Below are 21,167 nucleotides of genomic sequence, written 5' to 3'. Positions count from 1 at the left end.
TTGAATCAGTTTAGCAGTAAACTACCCACTTGAGCTAAACTAATACAAGTGAGGGATTGAACCGGTTTAAATGCATGTAGATTAGAGGTTTCCAGTTTTTTATTTTGTTTGGTTTTTATTAATTTTTATTTGTAATTGATTGATTAGTTGATTTAAATTGATTTAGTGCGTTTTTAAAATGAACAAGTTCTGCTGGTCAAAGTTAAGCCCTGTGTAGCTTTCACTCACCAGCTCACCCCACCAAAAGAGCAATTATTCAATCAATGCATCTCAGGTTAGTCTGGCTGCTATTACAGCACAAGCAGGATTTCTAACATTTATTTTTTCTATTATCCACTATTTCTTTCATGCAAATTGCCATAAGAATCATTTTTACAAGACAGAAGCTAGCAATTATCTGTTTTTAAAATATGTTTGTCTGAAATGAACAAAGATGATTGTAGGGAATAATTTTACCCCTACAATGATGATGATTATTATGATTATTTTGGAACAACCCAGAAACAGGCTTCCAAACTAGCAGAAGAATGAGCCTTGCTTTGCTATCATTTGGTAAGTGGTAGCTTTTCTTACAGATGAAAAAATTGTTACATTGTAGACAAACTGGAAAAAAACTCATCTCATATTTATAAAATTCCTTTTACATTTTGGGCCTTCTTTCCAAAACTGGGTCTATAAATAGTGCCTGATTTTCACTGCCTATATTACACTTGCAAAATGTATTTTCACTGCCTATATTACACTTGCAAAATGCAGTTTTCATGCGCAGCTATGCAGCCAGCCACCATGCACATGCAAACTGTGCACACAAATACAGGCTTTGAAGACACAGTAAGGGCCCAGTCCTGCATCCTGATAGTCCCCCAAACTCAATGACTTCTAAGAATGCCAGTGGGAGTTTGGAAACTCTAGAAATATAAAATCAGGTCCCATCTGTGAATGTATATTTTGCAGGTGCAGTTTTGCAAAATCTCACATTCTTATTTGCATTTTCTTGACACTTACAATTTTTAATTAAAAATGACTTTAAAAGCATTCTACACACAAATGGGAAATGTGAGTGATTCTGTGATCAGATGCTCACATTCTTCTTAGAGATGCATGACTGACTTTTAACAGCTTAAATTGAAAACCAGAAATCCAAAGTGCATTGCTTGCAATGGCCATAGCTACTATTAAGCCTTTCTGTTATTTCATGTTTTCCACATACTCAGGGCACAGTCTCCACCCCTGGCCATTTCACAGGAAAGCACAGGATATTCTGGCAAGAAAATAACGGTATGAATAATACATGAAAATTAGGTGTAGCAATGCAAGTGGGGTGGAAAAAAGAATGAACACTCAGGCTAGGTCTACTCTACAGAGTTTTTGCACAAAAACACCTGTTTTTGCTCAAAAGCTCATGGAGCATCCACACCTCAAGCGCGTTTTTGCACAAGTAAAACGAAAGAACAGAGGGCTTTTTCAGGCATAGATATTCCTCATTCTACGAAGAATAACTCCTTTTTGTGAAAGAGTTCTTTCAGTCAGTGTGGACGCTCTCTTGTGCAAGAAATTTTTGCAGAAGATCTCTGTAGTCTAGACATAGTCTCAGAGGAAACATTTTACTGAAGAAATAAGGTGCAAATGTTACCAGGAAAGGTAATTCCTTTTTTTACCTGAATCAGGCTCACTCACCAAAGGGCCAGGCTCTCTCTTGACCTTCTGTGGGTATTATGCTAATTGCCCTTTTCCTTGGGGGGGCTGAGAAGGAATTTTTCCCCTTAGCGCCAGACTGGCCAAGGCAGATTGTTTTTTTTTTCCCACATTCCCCCAGAGGGTCTGAGACCATTCCGGATGGAGCAGGGAGTTAGGGAATAATAGCACTACTTAGTATGTGAGAGTTGTGGTGGATGTCCAGGGCAGATCTCAGGAGGGAAGGGACATACAGTAGTTACTGGATGAAATGGACTGGAAAAGGATATGCTGGAAAGTGTTCCTAAGGGTGCTGAATAAAGGGGACATGGATTCCTATGTCTCATACAATGGGGATCTGGACGCACTCTTCTTTTACAGCTCTCTTACCCTTCTTATAAGAGGAGGGTGGTGGGGTCCCAGCAGCAGGATAGCTGGGACCTATGTGGCGATCCGATGGAAATGAATAAGGAAAGGATGATGACCTGCACTGTATAATTTGTTACCAAGTATGCCCAGAGGGGCTAAGTGAATAAAATTACAGCCAAATGAATCACATCCATTGCCTCTTGTCTGTCTTCTGGTGTGGCCAGCCAATGCACAGACATATGCTGCCAAGCAAAGGGAACGTCTCCCTCGGCCCATCCTCCTCACTATACCCTTTCTCTGCTCTGCTTTCAGGGCACCTCTGCCATGCACATGATTTTCACTCACTCCCATTGTCCCAAGAAACATCGGTGCTAAGCTTGCAGCTGAATCTCCTTGAGGCTGCAGCTGCTCCTATGTTTCAGAGCAACATGTAGCTCCTGGGAGATCAACAGCGCTTAACACTAGGAATGAAACTCCCCCAAACCCGCTTCCCAAAGGAGCCAGCATTCTCTCAACGAGTTGCCAACCGTCACACATTCTAAGCAGCATGTTCAGACAGGTTTCAAGGGCCATGGTGCCAACTTACACTGCCTTTCTCAAATTTATTCATGGTGTTTATGCTATTGTACAGGATACGCTCTCCCGTATCTCCCTGGTCCCCAATGAGGTTGACAAAGACGTTGGCATCTGTCCCGCTTCCACTGACTGTCCCAGTGCAAACAGTGACCCGGTACTTTATCACTATGAAGACACAAATGAATAAAGCAAGTTCAGAATGCGATTTTTATTGTAATTGAAATGTATATATCATATTAATTCCAAACACTCTGATTCCCAGCTTGAATTTTCAGGCAGTAATTGTGCTGATGTATTGGCTTTTACTTGGAAGCGCTGAGAAGACACACATGAGCTAGAAAGACCCGCATACTGTCACAACAGATTTTCAGAACTAGACGAAGAGAGGTGCAAGCGAACTTATTCACTTGCATGCAGCACAATTGCTATTGAGCTACTTTGGCACTTTGCAAGAGTTTGCAAATCGATTCTTGCAACAACCTCTGAGAGGCAGGTAAACAACATCATCTGCACGGAACAATAATAAAGGGGCAAAGCAGCCCATTTTATGTAGCCATACAGGAGATTAAGGCTGGGTCTACACTAGTGCGGAAAGTCAACTTATGATACCCAACTCCAGCTATATTAATTACATAGCTAGAGTCGACGTATCTTAAATTGCTGTCCACAGAGCAGGAGGGTACAGGAGCAAACATTCCCATTGGCTTCCCCTACTCCTGGTGAGGAGCCGGAGTACCAGAGCTGACGGAGGAGCCCTCTGAGTTTTATTTAGCATGTCTTACCATGGCTCTCCAACTCTAGGCTGAGTTACATTGGCAGGCAAATGCCTTTGTACACTTGTCCTGAAGATAATTAGGATATACTGGAACAGGATACTACCCTCCGAGAGGCTCTGGGAGACAGACCCATAGTCTCCTATAGACAACCACCTAACCTCAGAATGATTCTTACCAACAACCACAGGACATACCACAATAATACCAACCCTGGAACTTTCCCTTGCAACAAACCCCGGTGCCAGCTTTGTCCACATATTTACACTGCTGACACCATTATTGGACCTAACCATGCCAGTTACAAGATCAAGAACACATATTCCTGTTCATCCAGAAATATATTTTATGCTATCATGTGCCTAAAGTGTCCGTCTGCTATGTACATTGGACAAACTTCTCAGATACTTCTCCAAAGAATCAATGCATATAAAACAGACATCAAGCTCTCTCACAGAGAGAAAACTGTTTCTTGCCATTTTAACCAGACTGACCATTCTCTCAATGACCTTAAAACATGCATATTGCTTCAAAGAGATTTTAACTCCAGACTTCAAAGAGAAGCCTCAGAACTGTCATTCATGCTTAAATTTGACACTTGGCGTACGGGTCTTAACAAAGATGCTAATTATCTCACCCATTACAAAGATAGCTTCCCCAATTATCACCCCTAATGTCATTACCTCACAGATACTAACCTTCCCTCCTCACCCCTCCTCTGTTCTTAAAACCTTATTCATCATTTTTATATGTGTTCACTTTTTTTTTATTGTATCACTTTGGTATATATGGTTGTGCCAATTTTCTTCCACATATTGATCTGAGGAAGTGGGTCTGTCCCACAAAAGCTCATCACCTAATAAACCATCTTGCTAGTCTTTGAAGTGCTGTATAGTCCTGTCTTTTGTCTCCAGGGCTGTCAATCTATTCAAATGAAACTGCAATTTTTCTGAAAAGACCATATCAGGGGTCCAGAAGATTGCAGAGATTCCAGAAGATTGGAAAAGGACAAATATAGTGCCCATCCTTAAAAAGGGAAATAAGAACAACCCAGGAAACTATAGACCAGTTAGTTTAACTTCTGTACCAGGAAAGATAATTGAGCAAGTAATTAAGGAATGTATCTGCAAACACCTGGAAGATAATAAGGTGATAGGGAACAGCCAGCATGGATTTGTAAAGAACAAATCATGTCAAACCAATCTGATAGCTTTCTTTGATAGGATAACAAGTCTTATGGATAAGAGAGAAGAGGTGGACATGGTATACCTAGACTTTAGTAAGTCATCTGATATGGTCTCGCATGATATTCTTATCAATAAACTAGGCAAATACAACTTAGATGGGGCTACTATAAGGTGGGTACATAACTAGCTGGATAACCATTCTCAGACAGTAGTTATTAACAGTTCACAATTCTGCTCAAAGGGCATAAAAAGTGGGGTTCCGGAGGGGTCTGTTTTGGGACCGATTCTGTTCAATAACTTCATCAATGATTTAGATATTGGCATGGAGAGTAAGCTTATTAAATTTGCAGATGATACCAAGCTGGGAGGGGTTGCAACTGTTTTGGAGGATAGGGTCATAATTCAAAATGATCCGGACAAACTTGAGAAATGGTCTGAGGTCAATAGGATAAAGTTTAATAAGGACAAATGCATAGGACTCCACTTAGGAAGGAACAATCAGTCTTACACATACAGAATGAGAAGTGACTGTCTAGGAAGGAGTACTGCAGAAAGGGATCTTGGGGTCATAGTGAACCACAAGCTAAATATGAGTCAACAGTGTGACACTGATGCAAAAAAGCAAACATGAATCTGGGATCTATTAACAGGGGTGTTGTGAGCAAGACTCAAGAAGTCATTCTTCAGCTTTACTCTGCACTAATTAGGCCTCAATTGGAGTGTTGTGTCCAATTCTGGGCACCACATTTCAAGAAAGATGTGGATAAATTGGAGAAGGTCCAAAGAAGAGCAACAAGAGTGATTAAAGGTCTAGAGAACATGAACTGTAAAGGAAGACTGAAAGAATTGGGCTTGTTTAGTTTGGAAAGGAGAAGACTGGGAGGGGACAAGATAGAGGTTTTCAAGTATCTAAAAGGGCATCACAAGGAGGAGGAAGAAAAATAGTTCTCCTTGGTCTCTCATGACAGGACAAGAAACAATAGGCTGACACTGCAGCAAGGGTGGCTTAGGTTGGATATTAGGAAAAACTTCCTAACTATCAGGGGGTATGTCTACACTACAAAGTTAATTCGAACTAACAGACGTTAGTTCGAATTAACTTTGATAGGCGCTACACTAGGGCTCCGCTAGTTCGAACTTAATTCGAACTAGCGGAGCGCTTAATTCGAACTAGGTAAACCTCATTTTACGAGGACTAACGCCTAGTTCGAATTAGCTAGTTCGAATTAAGGGCTGTGTAGCCACTTAATTCAAACTAGTGGGAGGCTAGCCCTCCCCAGCTTTCCCTGGTGGCCACTCTGGGCACCACCAGGGAAACTCGTCTGCCCCCCTCCCGGCCCCGGAGCCCTTAAAGGGGCACGGGCTGGCTACGGTGCCAGGTGCCAGGTGCAAGCCTGCCAGCACCCAGCCAGCAGACCCTGCACCTGGCATGGCTCGAGTCAGCCACCCGCTGCCACCCAGCCCTCCGCCTCTGTCCGGGTCCGCAAGAGGCAGGCGCCCGCCTGGTCTAGTGCGGAGATCGTGGACCTCATCCACAACCTCCGCACTAGGCACAGGAAAGTGGCCGTCTAGGGCAGGAGAGCTGCCAGCCTGGCCACCCAGGAGCAGGTGTGCATGAAAATCAAGGTGGTCCACTGAGACCCCCGACCCTGAGCTTAGAATGGCCGTACTGGGTCAGACCAAAGGTCCATCTGTCAACAGCAGCCAACACTAGGGACCCTGGAGGGGATGGACCGAAGACAATGACCAAGCCATTTGTCTCGTGCCATCCATCTCCAGCCTTCCACAAACAGAGGCCAGGGACACCATAACTTTATCTAACTTCTCTTTAAACTCTGTTCTAGTTCTAGCCTTCTCCTTGCTGCAGGAGGCTGTGAAGGCTAGAACTAGAACAGAGCTTAAAGGGAAGTGAGATCAAGTCATGGAGGTTGGGTCCATGGAGTGCTATTAGCCAGGGGGTAGGAGTGGTGTCCCTGGCCAAGGTTTGTGGAAGGCTGGAGAGGGATGGCACTTTCCTGTGCCTAGTGTGGAGGTCGTGGACGAGGTCCACGATGTCCGCACTAGCCCAGGCGGGTGCCCACCTCTTGCGGTCCCGGGCAAGCTCCCGGGAGCCGCCAGCCTGGTCCTGGGAAGAGGGGGAGGGCTGAGGGGCATCGGGTGGCTGGCTCGAGCCGTGCCAGGTGCAGGGTCTGCTGGCTGGGTGCTGGCAGGCTTGCACCTGGCACGGGCACCTGTAGCCAGCCCGTGCCCCTTTAAGGTGTCTGGGGCCGGGAGGGGGGCATACGAGTTTCCCTGGTGTTGGCCAGAGTGGCCACCAGGGAAAGCTGGGGAGGGCTAGCCTCCCACTAGTTCGAATTAAGGGGCTACCCACCCCTTAATTCGAACTAGTAAATTCGAACTAGGCTTAATCCTCGTGGAATGAGGATTACCTAGTTCGAACTAAGCGCTCCGTTAGTTCGAATTAAATTCGAACTAGCGGAGCGATAGTGTAGCGCCTATGAAAGTTAGTTCGAACTAACGTCCGTTAGTTCGAACTAACTTTGTAGTGTAGACATACCCTTAGAGAGGTTGGGAGGCCCCAGATCATGGCACTCACATGGGAAGGGAACATGGGCTGACAGGTGCCCCGTCTCCATTCTGCCCATCACTAACTCTCATGTCCATGTCTTCTCCCACTGCTCCTATCCCCAACCCCTCACCAATCAACCTGATCTCACAGCCCCACTCCCCCATTCCCATCTACTTTTCTACTCTTATCATCCTTCCCCTCAACCAGTATCGACTTGCTTTGTTTCTTTTCTTTTCTCAAAAATAGTTTCAGCACCATCTGAATATTCTGCTGTCCCTCTCCCCTCCCTCCCTCCATACATTCCGTTGACAGAAGTAGATTTGGAGTAATATGCCTATCTTCTTTTATTTCAGATTTCTGCCCTGGGCTGGATTTGAACTCACCGTACCGTAAGGCAGTGTTCAGAGTAAATAACTGTAACATATGCTCAGAGTCACCCATCTATTGTGATGGAGATGTAATTTTCTAGAAAGTTAGCCTCTCCCTTTTTACCTACTCAGTGTGCTCCACTAAACACGGGCATGCCTAAATGAAGAAGAAAACTCTTTTTCCAATAACATTTTGATTTTATGTTCCCCCAAATGGCCAGTGGATGCCATGAACTCTGTTGTGGCCACCCTTGGGTGTTTGAGATCCTGGTGCGATTATTTGAGTACTGGTTTGACCTCCATCTATGAGCAAAAAAACTTTCCAGAATGTGTCAACTTTAAGACAAACTCGGGTTTTTTTTTTTCTGTATCTCAGGACGCCTTTGATCAAATAGCCCCAAACATAGCTCACTGACCATATCCTGTGCTCTCATAAAGCATACAAATTTCAAGGTAATCTGATTTACCACATGGATTTTAGAGCACATAGAAGAGTCAGGTTTTAAACTGAAAGAAGGTTTTGACCTTCACTATAGCAGAACAAGTACTGCTAAAATTTATTCATCTATATAGAAACACAGGAAAGGGGTTAAAACAACAGAAGTCTAACATGTATTGTCTAACCTCAATTTAGCATCTACCTCATGCAGTTGGATAGGTCGCTTAACGTACGCAACTCCAGCTACGTAAAATAGAGTCGTATCTAGAGTCAGCTTACCTTAAGCCAAACTTGGCGCCATCTTCACAGTGCAGGGCTGATGGAAGCAAACACTCCTGTCAGCTTCCCTTACTCCTCATGGCTGTGAGGAGTACCAGTGCAGAACAGAGCTGACCTCAGCATTCAATTTAGCGGGTCTTAATTAGACGCACTAAATTGAATGTCAGAAGATTGATCTCTGGTGCGGTAATTGGAAACAGGGCCTTAGCCTTGGTTCCCCTAGCCTTGTTTTCCTGAGGATCAAGTTGCAGCCTGCTTTTCTGTAGATCATCTGTTTCCCTGACTCCTCAGAAGATCAGCTTTTTAACTACTTTCTAGCATTTTGTTTGAGGGATCATGATTAAAAGTCCCTTAAACCAGAATCTCCTCCTTCCCTACTTCATAGAACAGCCAGATCCTGATTTCACATTAGTGGAGGTAAACCTGAAAGGCGTTACAATTTATCACCTTGATTGTCTATTCCAATACAGCAGTGTTTCTCAAAGTGATCCATGAAACCACTCAGAAACCTGCCAACTGGCTGCTCCACTGTGTTTATTTACCAGCTCCGCAGCTACACAGCCTTGTGGCTCCCATTGGCTTTGGTTCGACAAGGGAGTCGTGGGAAGCAGCGTGACCTGGGCTGCCCCTTCCCATGGCTCCTCTTCGCTGCAAAAGGTAAACCAGAGCCAATGGGAGCCGTGAGGCTCCATTTCTGTGGAGCCGGTAAATAAATACACCAGAGTGGCCAGTTAGCAGGTTTCTCAGAGTGGTTTCCCGGACCACTTTGAGAAACCCTGGAATACAGGCTACTGGGGCGCTCTACAGCTATTGAGTTCTGATTTCTGCAAAGCTAACTAAAGCTGGTTTAACTTTTTGTTACCTATTAACCATCAAACAAAATAACCACCAAGCCCACAAATATAACATTCCTAACATTAACACAGATAACACTAACCTTCTTCCCAAGGCCCAAAAACTCAGCTGTACTAATGTTCACCTTGTGGTATCTTGCAACTGAGGACCTCAAAGCATTTTATCACAGAAACATAGAAATGTAGGACTGGAAGTGACCTCAAGATGTCATCCAGTCCACCCCTCAGGGGGTGAGGAAGGATTCTGTGTGTCTTAAGTATTCCTGACAGCTGTTTGTCTAACCCAATTTTAATGACAGGAATTCTGCACCCAGCCTAGGTAACTTGTTCCAGTGCTAACCTATCTATACAGTTAAGAAGGTTCTCTCTCCTCCCCCCCAATATCTAATTTAAATCTCTCTCTTGCTGCAAAGTGAGCTGATTCCTTCCTATCCTTCCCTTAGTGGATATGAAGGAAAAATTATCATGATCGTATTCTTAAGAACCTGCTACATAATAGAAAACTGTTACCAAGTTTCCCTTCAGCTTTCTCTTCTCCAAACGGGTGCATCTACACTGCACTTATAGTTTGAAATAAGCTACGAAATTTGAGCTACGCAATTTGCGTAGCTTATTTTGAGTTAATTTCTAAATAGAGAGCTATTCCAAAATGTCATAGAATCATAGAGCTGGAAGAGACCTCAGAAGGTCATCAAGTCTAGCCCCCTGCTCTAGGCAGGACCAATTCCAACTAAATCAACCCGGCCAAGGCTTTGTCAAACCGAGACTTAAACACCTCTAGGGATGGAGACTCCACTACTTCCCTAGGTAACCCATTCCAGTGCTTCACCACCCTCCTAGTGAAATAGTTTTTCCTAATATCCAACCTGGACCTCTCCCACCACAACTTGAGACCATTGCTCCTTGTTCTGCCATCTGTCACTATCAAGAACAGCCTCTCTCCATCCTCTTTGGAACTTCCCTTCAGGAAGTTGAAGGCTGCTATCAAATCCCCCCTCACTCTTCGCTTCTGCAGACTAAACAGACCCAAGTCCCTCAGCCTCTCCTCATAAGTCATATGCTCCAGCCCCCTAATCATTTTGGTTGCCCTCCGCTGGACCCTCTCCAGTGTGTCCACATCCTTTTTGTAGTGGGGGGCCCAGAACTGGACACAATACTCCAGATGTGGCCTCACCAAAGCCGAATAAAGGGGAATAATGACATCTCTGGATCTGCTGGCAATGCTCCTCTTAATGCAACCTAATATGCCATTAGCCTTCTTGGATACAAGGGCACATTGTTGACTCATATCTAGCTTCTCATCCACTGTAACCCCCAGGTCCTTTTCTGCAGAACTACTACTTAACCGGTTGGTCCCCAGCCTGTACCTATGCTTGGGATTCTTCCGTCCCAAGTGCAGGACTCTACACTTGTCCTTGTCATCAGATTTCTTGTGGCCCAATCCTCCAATTTGTCTAAGTCATTCTGGACCCTGTCTCTGCCCTTAAGCATATCTACCTTTCCCCCCAGCTTAGTGTCATCTGCAAACTTGCTGAGGGTGCAATCCATCCCCTCATCCATATTATTAATAAAGATTTTGAACAAAACCGGTCCTAGAACCGAACCTTCGGGCACTCCACTAGAAATGTCCCTCAATCCTCGTGGAACAAGGTTTACAGGGACGTCGGAATAGTGTGCCCATTATTTGGAAAGATATTTAAAAATAACGGGTGTGTTGTCAAGACACGGAAAACACCATTTTGGGATACCAGAAGATCCTTAAATAGCGCCACTGTCTAGTCACACCCAACATGTCTAATTCTTTCAATGCATCCTAATAGGTCATGTTTTCTAACCCTCTTTCAGTTTTTGTTGCTTTCCTTTATTTAGTCATCACATTTTTCTTGCAGTATGGTGCCCACAACTGGGCACAGTACTCCAGGTGAGGCCTCACCAATGCTGACTAAACTGAAACAATCACTTTCTATGTCTTAAATATGATATTCCTGTTAATACATTTCAGAATGACATCTGAATTTTCACAGCAGCAGCATGTTGTTGACTCATACTGAATTTGTGATCCATCGTACCCCCAAATCTTTTTCTGCTTTATTGCCGCCTCACCAGTTGTATTTGTGCACTGGATTTTTCTTAACTAATATTTTTCATTTAATCACATAGTGTCTTACTAATTTCAGACCAATTCTTCAATTTATCATAATCCTTTTGAATCCTAATCCTGTCCTCCAAGTGCTTGCAATACCTCCCAAATTGATGATGTCCACAATCTAGCCTGTGGACAATTTGGCTCTGGTGAGGCCACATCTGGAGTATTGTGTTCAATTCTGGGCCCCCCACTATAGAAAGGACACACTAGAGAAGGTCCAGTGGAGGGCAATGAAAATGATTAGGGGGCTGGAGCCCATGACCTATGAGGAGAGGCTGAGGGATTTGGGTTTGTTTAGTACACAGAAGAGAAGAGTGAGGGGGGATTTGATAGCAGCCTTCAACTTCTTGAAGGGAGGTTCCAAAGAGGATGGAGACCGTCTGTTCACAGTAGTGATGGATGGCAGAACAAGGAGCAATGGGCTCAAGTTATTGTGGGAGATGTCTAGGTTGGATATTAGGAAAAACTATTTCACTAGGAGGGTGGTGAAGCACTGGAATGGGTTGTCTAGAGAGGTGGTGGAATCTCCATCCCTAGAGGTTTTTAAGTCTCGGCTTCACAAAGCCCTGGATGGGTTGATTTAGTTGGGATTGGTCCTGCCTTGGTCAGGGAGCTGGACTTGATGACCTCCTGCGGTCTCTTCCAGCTCTATGATTCTATGATACCTAAGTGCAAATTTAGTTATATTAAATGCTCAAGCCTGAAACTTGGGTGAATGGTGGAACTAAAATGGCTTCATCAGGTGCTCCCGAACAAGTAAATGAATGCATTTTAACTCAGGCCTCCTCCTCATAGTGATTAAAAATAAATTTCAAAAACAGTGTGGCATTTTAATAGCATTTGCAATTACAATTATTCTTCATCATCGGGGAGCACTCAGCTGTTTACAGATCACTGAGTTCCTAGGAATTTCCACATGAGATCAGACTCATGGGCCAAGTAGTCCAGTGTTCTACCTCCAACACTGACCAGTAGCACATGCTACCGAGATGCAGGTAGGTGCAGAAACCCACACAGCAAGGAGATGGGAGATAATCTACCTCTACCCCATACAGGAAATATTTGCTAGGCACATTTAATGCTTTTAAGATACCGTTGAGATGTTGTACTTAATGATTCAGTCCTAAAAGCAATAACAAGGAATTCTTCTTGAATAAACAGAGTCCTATTAAGCTCCTTAATTAAAGCTACAGGTGATAAACTTTTGATTACTTGCACATAATGAAAGGTGCCCATTTTCTCATGTGTGTGAGGCCATACAATATAGTGTATACCCTTTCTGTGTATATAACTTTATGCAGCTTTTTAGATCCCATTTCTGTGAAGTATTTAAATGTTTTTATACACATATTTAAATCTTGTATTTTCCATTTAAAAATGGACTGGGAAAACTGCATGAGTAGAAAGAAAATATGATTTAAGGAACAACTGTGTTCTGGCCTGATCTTTCTGATTGTTGTTAAGTCTGCTCAAAACAGAACCTAGAATTTCAAATACTTTATGAAGTTAATGGTGTAAAACTAAAATCCTGCAGAAGAATCAGTGCCAAAGAAAAAAAAAGAGAGAGCGAGAGTAGCTAATTGAGTTCCACAGGTCTATCTGTGCATCACGTAATCCAAGAGGATTTATTTCTATTCAGTCACCAAGCAAGTCTCTATAAGGTGTCCTTGATGCTTACCTGGCATGACTTCAGTCACGAGAGGTCCCTCAGCAGGCACTTCCCTGATGATCTCATTATCGTCTTCATTGACATCCAGCCAACGGCCACATTTGAACGTATATTTCTCCTTCGTCAGTGTCTTCAGCAGAGTTATCTTAATTAAACCAAAACAGCACCTGAGTTTGCAGGCTTAAAAACAAAAATGGCAAGCTCCCAATAAACTCTGTGGGGGGAGGAAGGGTAGGTCAGAGCCATGAAGGCATAAATATCAACATTTAGAGAACCATTCAGGTTATGCTTTTCACTGTGACATCTGAGCACCTACCAGAATTAGGACACTAAAAGGGTGTGTCTAGACTACTGAGTTTTTTAAAAAAAAAACTTCACCTGCATCTAGATTGCCGTCACGTTCTTTTGAAATTAAATCAAAAGAACGCGGCGGTTTTTTCAAAATCAGTAAACCTACTTTTACCAGGAAGAAAGCCTTTTTTCGAAAGAGCTCTTTTGAAAAAAGGCATTCTTGAACGCAAACAGGGCTTTTTCAAAAGAGAGCATCCAGATTGCCTGGGTGCTCTCTTTCGAAAAAGCAGATTGCTTTTTCAAAACCCTTGTGGCTGTCTAGATGATCTCTTTCGAAAGAGGCTTGTAGTCTAGATGTACCCTAAACAAGGAGACGAATGTCTGTCAGATCTGATTCCTTTTCACTCCTTCCCTTCTCCACCCACCCCAAGGCAAAACTGTTGTTCAAACTCATCTGCCCTCCACTCAAAAAGTAACTTAGAACAAAGTTTTGATCAACTTATTGCTATTCAGATTTACTTATGTGCTTATACTATGCCCAGTGCTGTACTATGTACAGATAACACACCAATAATCCATGCCCCAGGGAGGTTGCAAGTTCAAACAGAAAGACACAGAACAGTCAGGGCACACTGATGGGATGACTGGAATCGACTGGGAATGACTGGGATTTTTGTTTAAATGTACTAGGAGTTGTATATCACAAAAAAGTGAGTCTGTTGGGGAACTATAAACTGTGGCACTGTGTGACGGGGTGTGCAAACCCCGCACCGAGACAGACACGATTCAAATTAGGGATGTAAGAGTGTAGTCGATTAAAAGATTAACCGATAAGCAAAAGCTGGTAGAACCCGACCCAGCATGAACCAGGACTGAGCTGTGCTGCCAGCCTGCCAGCTCCTACTACATTTTAAATGGAGAGCTGCAGCGGCAGTAGGTCCTGGACCCGATGTGAGCCAGGTTGCCTGCCCACCCAGATCCTACCTAATACCCTCTAAATGCAGAGCCTCAGCAGGGGTAGGTCCCGGACACAACGCAAGCTGTGGCTGAATGCTTTAACTGCCTTCCCTTATCGACTAATCGTGTAGTCCACAAAAATTCTATCGACAACACGATTAGCAAATTACCCACTTCTTATCCCCAGTTCAAACCCTGTGGGCAAAGGAAGTCCCATCCCTCCACCCAGACTGAACATGCTCCAAGCGCTGGAGCAGTATAAAGGGGAGTAGCCCACTCGATCTGGGCTAGAGGCTGGAGAGGAAGGACCCGCTATAGGAGCTCCAGAGGTAGCCCAGCCAGAGACCACATCGAGCTGCCAGAGCTGGAGGAGCATCAGGGAGAGGCTGGCGCAGTGGAACCAGAGGACCCAGAGATTACGTGGAGCAGCCCAATGCGGGATGTGGTAGAAAGTGACCCCCGGAGGGTGAGTGAGTGGTATCTCCCACCCGAGTGTTGCGGTGGGATTCCCTTCAGACCAAGTGGTGGATCACTCCCACACTGATGGGGCCCTAGGTCGGGACCCAATGGAGTAGGGCGAGCCTGGGCCCCCTTACCAGGGCTGCTGCCCCCAAACCAGTGAGACTCTAACCATTAGGATGTGCTGCCCTGAACCAAGGGCTGTGTTACTGACTCTAACCATTAGACTGTGCTGCCCTGAACCAAGGGCTGTGTTACTGACTCTAACCATTAGACTGTGCTGCCCTGAACCAAGGGCTGTGTTACTGACTCTAACCATTAGACTGTGCTGCCCTGAACCAAGGGCTGTGTTACTGACTCTAACCATTAGGCTGTGCTACCCTGTGAAGAAATGGGTATGCTGACAACTTAGGCCACTAGGCCTCTGCACTTCAGGGTGATGGACTAAAGTGGGTAACCTGTGTGCCCGGGGGGCTCTGCTGCTGGCCTTGTGCCCAGGGCTTTTGTCCCATCCTCAGTTGGGGGTGGGGGTGGACAGGAGTAAGGGGCCTCAGCACCCCACTTTTAAAAATGTTCCCACACTACTAATCAGAGCTGCCTGGTAAGGGGTTACTCAAGAGCTTCCATTCCTAAAGGAGGGAGCATTCTGCAGGGAGCCCGTTCCATCTGATATAAAAATGATATATTCCCACCAGCCTCACTTATTGCTCGCAGCAGTCAGTGAAGAACAAACTGGAGTCCCTCTGACACCGACAAAGAGGGGACTCCTCCTCAGTAGGGCACCCTTCGCTCCCTCCGGAGTAAAAATGACAGCAAGTGAAGGCTCACAAAGTACAAATAACTCTGGATGTCTCTTGAGACCCAGCATGCATCTGTAACACTTCACCCTTTACTAGCTCGCCTAGATCCTGCCTCTGCCTGTGCAGCTTCCTCAGCATGGAAGAGGCCAGAATCCAGCCTCATTGCATTAGAGACACTAAAGAATAAACAATGTGCCATTGTAAACTGGTAAGTAGTGATTTATCATCACTGTTATTTACAGCTGGAGTGTGAAATTGATGGTTTTTGAAGCACAAGCTTCCAAGCTATCCAGAGCTGGGCTGGTGGCCTACTGACAGCATGCTGCATTTTTCAGCTGCAAGGATAAAGCTTAAGGATGAACTCCATGCCTCCAGACTTAGGCAAAGTCTGACAGCATCATAATCAGTGTCAAAGGAATGGAGAAATAAACCAGATCCTACTTCACAAGAACACTTTCCTGCTGGCTAAGTAACAAAGAGAACTGGTGCTGGCTGAATGAGAGAAATAAGAAACGAGTAAAGATTTTTAAGTAGGTTATCATGCATGTCCCCCACACAGGATGGAGGATCACTATAGTACAATCTCCACTGTTTCCTTCAATCAAGATATAAATGACTTAAGGAACAGGGCTTCCAGGGTTGTCCATTGGGAGATTGTCACACCCTCCCAGATCTCACTGTTAGGAATCATTTTCTTTCTGATCAGCCAAAACAGGCTGTAAAGGCACTTGCTTGCTGACCCTGCTGCGTAAGATGATGTGTCTGAGAGCTCCAGGAATATCCATGCATACAGCAGGCAAGGATAGGGAGGAAGGATGCACTCTTCAGGCTGTTGGTTGCTGCCATTTTCCATCCCTCTCGTCTCCTCCAGTGACTGCCCTCGACAGGATATCAGACCACTGGTGTCCTGCCCCTATTACTGTTGCTGGGCTTACTTATCACAGTCAATGCGTCTAGTTCAGGGGTGAGGAACCTTTTTTGGGCTGGCGGCCACTGACCCACAGAAAAATCAGGTGGGGGCTGCACACAAGTGAGAAGGAAAACAAACAATAAACCAACCAAACAAAAAAACAAAACAAACCCTCACGGCCTGAGGTGAGCCTGGGGGCCCCTGACTGAGAAAGACACTCCCCACATTTCCCTTCACACACCAGAGCCTATGGAGGCCCAGTCTAGTAAATGTTGTGTGTTCCAGTCCCACAGTAGGGTGCTGGGGGGAGGCGGGAGTGGCTAGAATCAGCATGAACTCCCCAGTGCTGGTGGAGGGGAACCCTGAGTCTCGGGGGCTGGATCCAGCAAAGCTGGGGGCTGCATCCAGCTAAGGTTCTGCACCCCAGGACCTCTGACTTGGGGTAAGGATCAAAATCCTACCAGGCCACAGGATTCTGATACGCACTATGCACAGCATTTTTCTTGCTCCAGACCTCCAGCATCAGGGCCAACGTTCCCCAGGTGGAGGAGGGCTGCATAGGACTCAGTGTGGGGACAATTTACAAGCTTATCTGTTCACTGCTGAGCACTGGGGATCACTCCAGTCTCCCCTCCCGCTGTCAGGACCTAGTGCAGCATCAGCAGTAGTGCCCAGTTCTGAGGGTGGAGCTTCCGCGCAACCCGACAGCACAAGTGGCTGGGCTGCATGGTGGGTGGGAGGGGGAGGAGCTGACATGGAACTGTGGACAGGAGGAATCCTCTCCCACAGGCTGGGAAACACCAAAAGGAATCACTCGCTAGCCACTACTGTAGTGCAGTATAAAGGTTGTGTGTGTCCCTGCAGAACCTACATCTCTGCTCAGACACAGACAATAGTCAGTGGGCCTATGTAGGAGTCTGTTCACAAGGCATGCTCCCTCTTCTCCCCATGGCAAAAGGATGTAGGGATCCCCAGTGTAGCTGTACTCGGTGATATGCCAGGGGTGTGCACTTTTCAGGCAACCTCCCCAGAACCCGACCTTCACCATTGCCCAGCAGAACCACGCACTGTTGTAAACGGAGAAACCAATTCAGGCTCCTAAGACCAGTGGCTCATTAACACAGCAAATTGTTTGGAACACGTAGAGGATGACTTACCCCATTGAGAGTGGACTTGGCTTTTCCAGGTGCAACTTACCTTTTCCTATCATCTCACCTTGTCTAGATGCCAGCCAGCAAAAGGGCTCCTCTTCTCATGCCATATCCGGAGCTTATAAAATGTGCCCAGATCAGGGAGCTCAATCTACATAAACAAACATACCCAACATGGCACATGACATAACTCGGCAAGGCACATGTATTGCTCTTAAAACCTATAATACACAGGTTCTAATGAGGGTCAAAAAAAGAGTAAGAACAGGCGATGAGAGTGAATTATGTTAGAAAGATAACACACTCTGCACCACAGAGACAGTCTGATAAATTTCATGAAAGTCAGGTAGGTCATGTGCATGGAGTAGAATCTGCTGCCTTAGGTGAAGTTCTGCCTTAGAATACTGACAGGAACCCACATACCTCTTTGCACACCTGACTCTAGGGCAGTGGCTCTCAGCCTTTCCAGATTACTATATCCTTTTGGGAGCCTGATTCTCTTGCCTTCCACCCATGTTTTCCTCCCTGAAGCATGACGTGCTTACAAAATCAGATGAAAACATACAAAAATGTCACAGCACACTATTACTGGAAAACAGCCGAGGTTCTCGTTTTTGCCATATAATTATATAATAAATCAACTGGAATAGAACTATTCTACTTACATGTCAGAGTATAGTCTACAGAGCAGCAGAAACAAGTCATGGTCTGTATGAAATTTTGGTTTGGATTGACTTTGCTAGTGCAATTTATGTGGCATGTTATAAAACTAGGCAAACACCTAGATGAGTTGATGAATCCCCTGGAAGGCCCCAGTATACCCTCCAGGAATATGCATCCCCTGGTTGAGAACCACTGCTCTAGAGCCCCAACATCAGAGCCGACATTTCCAAGTTGAGGAGCACTGCACAGGAACCGATGTGGAGACCATTGTAGGCCTGTGCCATTAACTGTTGAGTACAGTGTGCTCTCTGAATAAGTCATGTGAATAAGGGCTGTCGGCTATATTATTTGGAGCACCTTATTCTCACAGCATTATTCTGGTAGGAATCTTCCTCAACTGATCCCCAAACAAAGCTTCCAAAACTCATGCACCTCTCCTTCTCTGAGACAGCTACAGCTTCAGATAGCTAGATAGAGGAATTATTGTTATGAACAGGGTAGTTAATCAGAATCCATAACTAAGCTTTAGGAACATGTCATCACCAGTCAAATGCAAGCAGCTCAAGAAATTAGGAGTAGCAGAGTAGCCTATAACAGACCCTAACTCTGCAGGCAGCATTGGGCATGAGCACTGATCATTTTTGGAGGGACATGTCCAAAGAGACTGAACATGTGGCCAGGGCAAAACTATATCCTATGTGCAAAGGGAGCTTTGTCTTCTGCTTGTTCTTTGTAGAGCCTAGAGGACTTTGAGGGCACTGTACACACAAATAAACTATCCCATTAATTCTAGTGTCCACGACAGTCAGCCTTGTGCGAGCACCAAGAGGCTAGCATTGCATGTCATGAGGCTACACTGCTCTTCCTCAGGTTCTAGCAAGAGCCATTAGTGAGGCTCTGTGATTGTTCCTGCCTTCTGCAGGCATAATGGAGCATCTCCTCCAAAGGCATACATGGGTGCAACATATGCACTGGAGTCAATGGAGCTGAGACAGTTTACATCACCTGAGGACAGAGCCAGCCTACTCCAGGAATTCTAGAGAGAATTTAATACATTCTACCCCATTACCTCAAGTCACCATCCCCTGAAGTACCTTAAGCCCTATTTTAAGAACTAGGGCCAGACCCTCAGCTGGTGTAAATCTTTGTGTTTCCACTGAAGTTAATGGAAATATATCTATTTACATCACCCAAGGATTTGTTCAGGGCTTAAAGTGGGTTTAAGTGGTGAATAGGCCTGGGACTTCTGGCCTTCTATAGAGGGGTGAAATTTGCCATAAAAGAACCACAGTCGAGTCCTTCCACCACAAATGCAGGGTTCTGACCATGAACTTGTCAGTCTGTCCAGCTTCGAAGTTGTCCGAATTGTTGTCCAGTTTCATTTCATCTGACTTCCCCTTGTCTCCGTAAATCTGGAGGAAGATGCTGGCATCTGTCCCTGCATTCTTAATGTCACTTGTCCAGATCCAAAGTGACCAGGGATTTTCTACAAAGAAGAGCCAAACCATTTTATAAACAACACAGAAAATAAAAGTATCAACACTCACTGGCAAACGCATGCCTATAACTTCACACCAAGACAAAAGGAGGCTTGGCATTTATGTGAGAAAAATTCAGGATTTTTTATTCTCTCAGGCATATAAGTGATCAAGTATCTATAGTCATATAGAAATAACATTCTACACCCTGAAAGCGTGTGCTTTTGCACTAATGTAATTTGTAAAGTCATGTGTATAAAAAAGCCAAAACTGGCTGAAAACTTAAAAACTGGACAGCAACAGACCAAAAATGCTCCGAGGCATGCGTCAGTTTGTATCACTTCACACTGACTTAACAGACAATCTAGGCTTCAGAGTGATGTGTGGGGTTATTTTGTATGCTGGTTGTCTTGTGTGTATGGTTATCTTGTTTTGTACGTGGGTTGTGTCGCGCTGGTAGAGTTGTACTGATTTGTGTCAATAGCAAATAAGCGGTGCCTACTGAGGTGAGGGTCTATGTGAGTTTGAGGCAAAAGTATGTGAAGGATGTTATTTTACATAGGTTGTGGTATGTTAGGAGAGCTTTGTGGACCTGTGCATGTGATGAGTGGAGAAAAGGTGCGTGCTGCAGTGAGGGGTTATATGTGTTTGGGGTTTGTGTATGCTGGTTGTGTTGTTATGCAAATAATTGTGTCCATGTGTGGCCAGGTGGGTTGTACTGGGAGATTTGTGGTGACTGTGTGTGTGGTAGTTGGGCTAAGAAATCCATTATCTGTTCAGTCTCCCTCAACCAATGAAATTGTTGCACACAAATTAGCTGCAAAGTAAAGGTAGTGATTGGTTGAGTTAACATGGCCTGTTATATACCCATCCCTTACTGTAGTATATAGTTGCATAGGTGTAATTTGTAAGGTCAAATTAGCAGAAAACCTAAGAACTGGAGAGTGACTGACTTCATAACCCAGTAATTATTTGGTTGCCAAGGAAGTAAAGAGGTCAAAGAAAAACAAACCAAGCACAGAGTTTGGATAGATCTGTCAGAAGAGATTAGGAATCCCCAAGCATTTGCTACATCTTTGCAGATCTTAGTGGCTCTGTAAATTTGAAGCCTTCAGGCTTTACCCTACGCATCACCTCTCTAAACCTCCCTCCATATCCAGTGACATTGTGGACATTTGGTTCACAAGGAAGTTCTCATAAGTAGGCTTAGGTAAGCCAAGAGTCTTCGAAGTATAAGCACCAAAGGCAGACAGGAATCATTTGGTGCAAAAGGTTCGAGAATGAAATAAGAGTTGGTTGTACAGCAAGAAAAGCTCCTGACATCTATAAATCCGTGGAATACTCTTAAAAAAGCAGTGCAAGCAAGTGTGTAATGTGGACATTAAAAATGAGTTTGAACAACACTCCAAAAACCATACAGTTGAGAATAATTCTGTACTAGCAAACTGATGGGCAGGATGACATAATAGGTTTTCCCCATCTCCAGCTTCTACCATTCTTTAATATGGCATTTAAAGGGCACAGATTTCTCAAGGCTAATGTTTTCCGCCCATCT

The 21,167-nt window shown here is 44.7% G+C and overlaps 1 protein-coding gene and 1 long non-coding RNA gene across 2 annotated transcripts in view; one reads left to right on the top strand and one right to left on the bottom strand.

The window, feature by feature from the left end:
* LOC142829993 (uncharacterized) overlaps positions 1 to 7,952 on the top strand; it is a 31,758-nt gene extending 23,806 nt beyond the window's left edge. The window contains exon 3 of the long non-coding RNA XR_012904994.2: positions 7,502 to 7,952. This is a non-coding gene — a long non-coding RNA (uncharacterized LOC142829993). The remainder of the gene's footprint in view (positions 1 to 7,501) is intronic.
* The window catches only part of LOXHD1 (lipoxygenase homology PLAT domains 1), a 244,313-nt gene that overhangs the window by 136,648 nt on the left and 86,498 nt on the right, over positions 1 to 21,167 (bottom strand). Inside the window, exons 10-13 of the mRNA XM_089779460.1 lie at positions 19,460 to 19,620; positions 17,536 to 17,622; positions 12,913 to 13,048; positions 2,630 to 2,784 (exon numbers count right to left, since the gene is read on the bottom strand). Coding sequence (XP_089635586.1) covers positions 2,630 to 2,784; positions 12,913 to 13,048; positions 17,536 to 17,622; positions 19,460 to 19,620 — 539 coding nt within the window. The remainder of the gene's footprint in view (positions 1 to 2,629; positions 2,785 to 12,912; positions 13,049 to 17,535; positions 17,623 to 19,459; positions 19,621 to 21,167) is intronic.

Source organism: Pelodiscus sinensis, chromosome 6 (assembly GCF_052426305.1).
Source record: "Pelodiscus sinensis isolate ZL-2025 chromosome 6, ASM5242630v1, whole genome shotgun sequence".
Taxonomy (NCBI): domain Eukaryota; kingdom Metazoa; phylum Chordata; order Testudines; family Trionychidae; genus Pelodiscus; species Pelodiscus sinensis.
The sequence above is the reverse complement of the archived record's forward strand: the minus strand, read 5'-3'. Positions and strand labels throughout refer to the sequence as shown.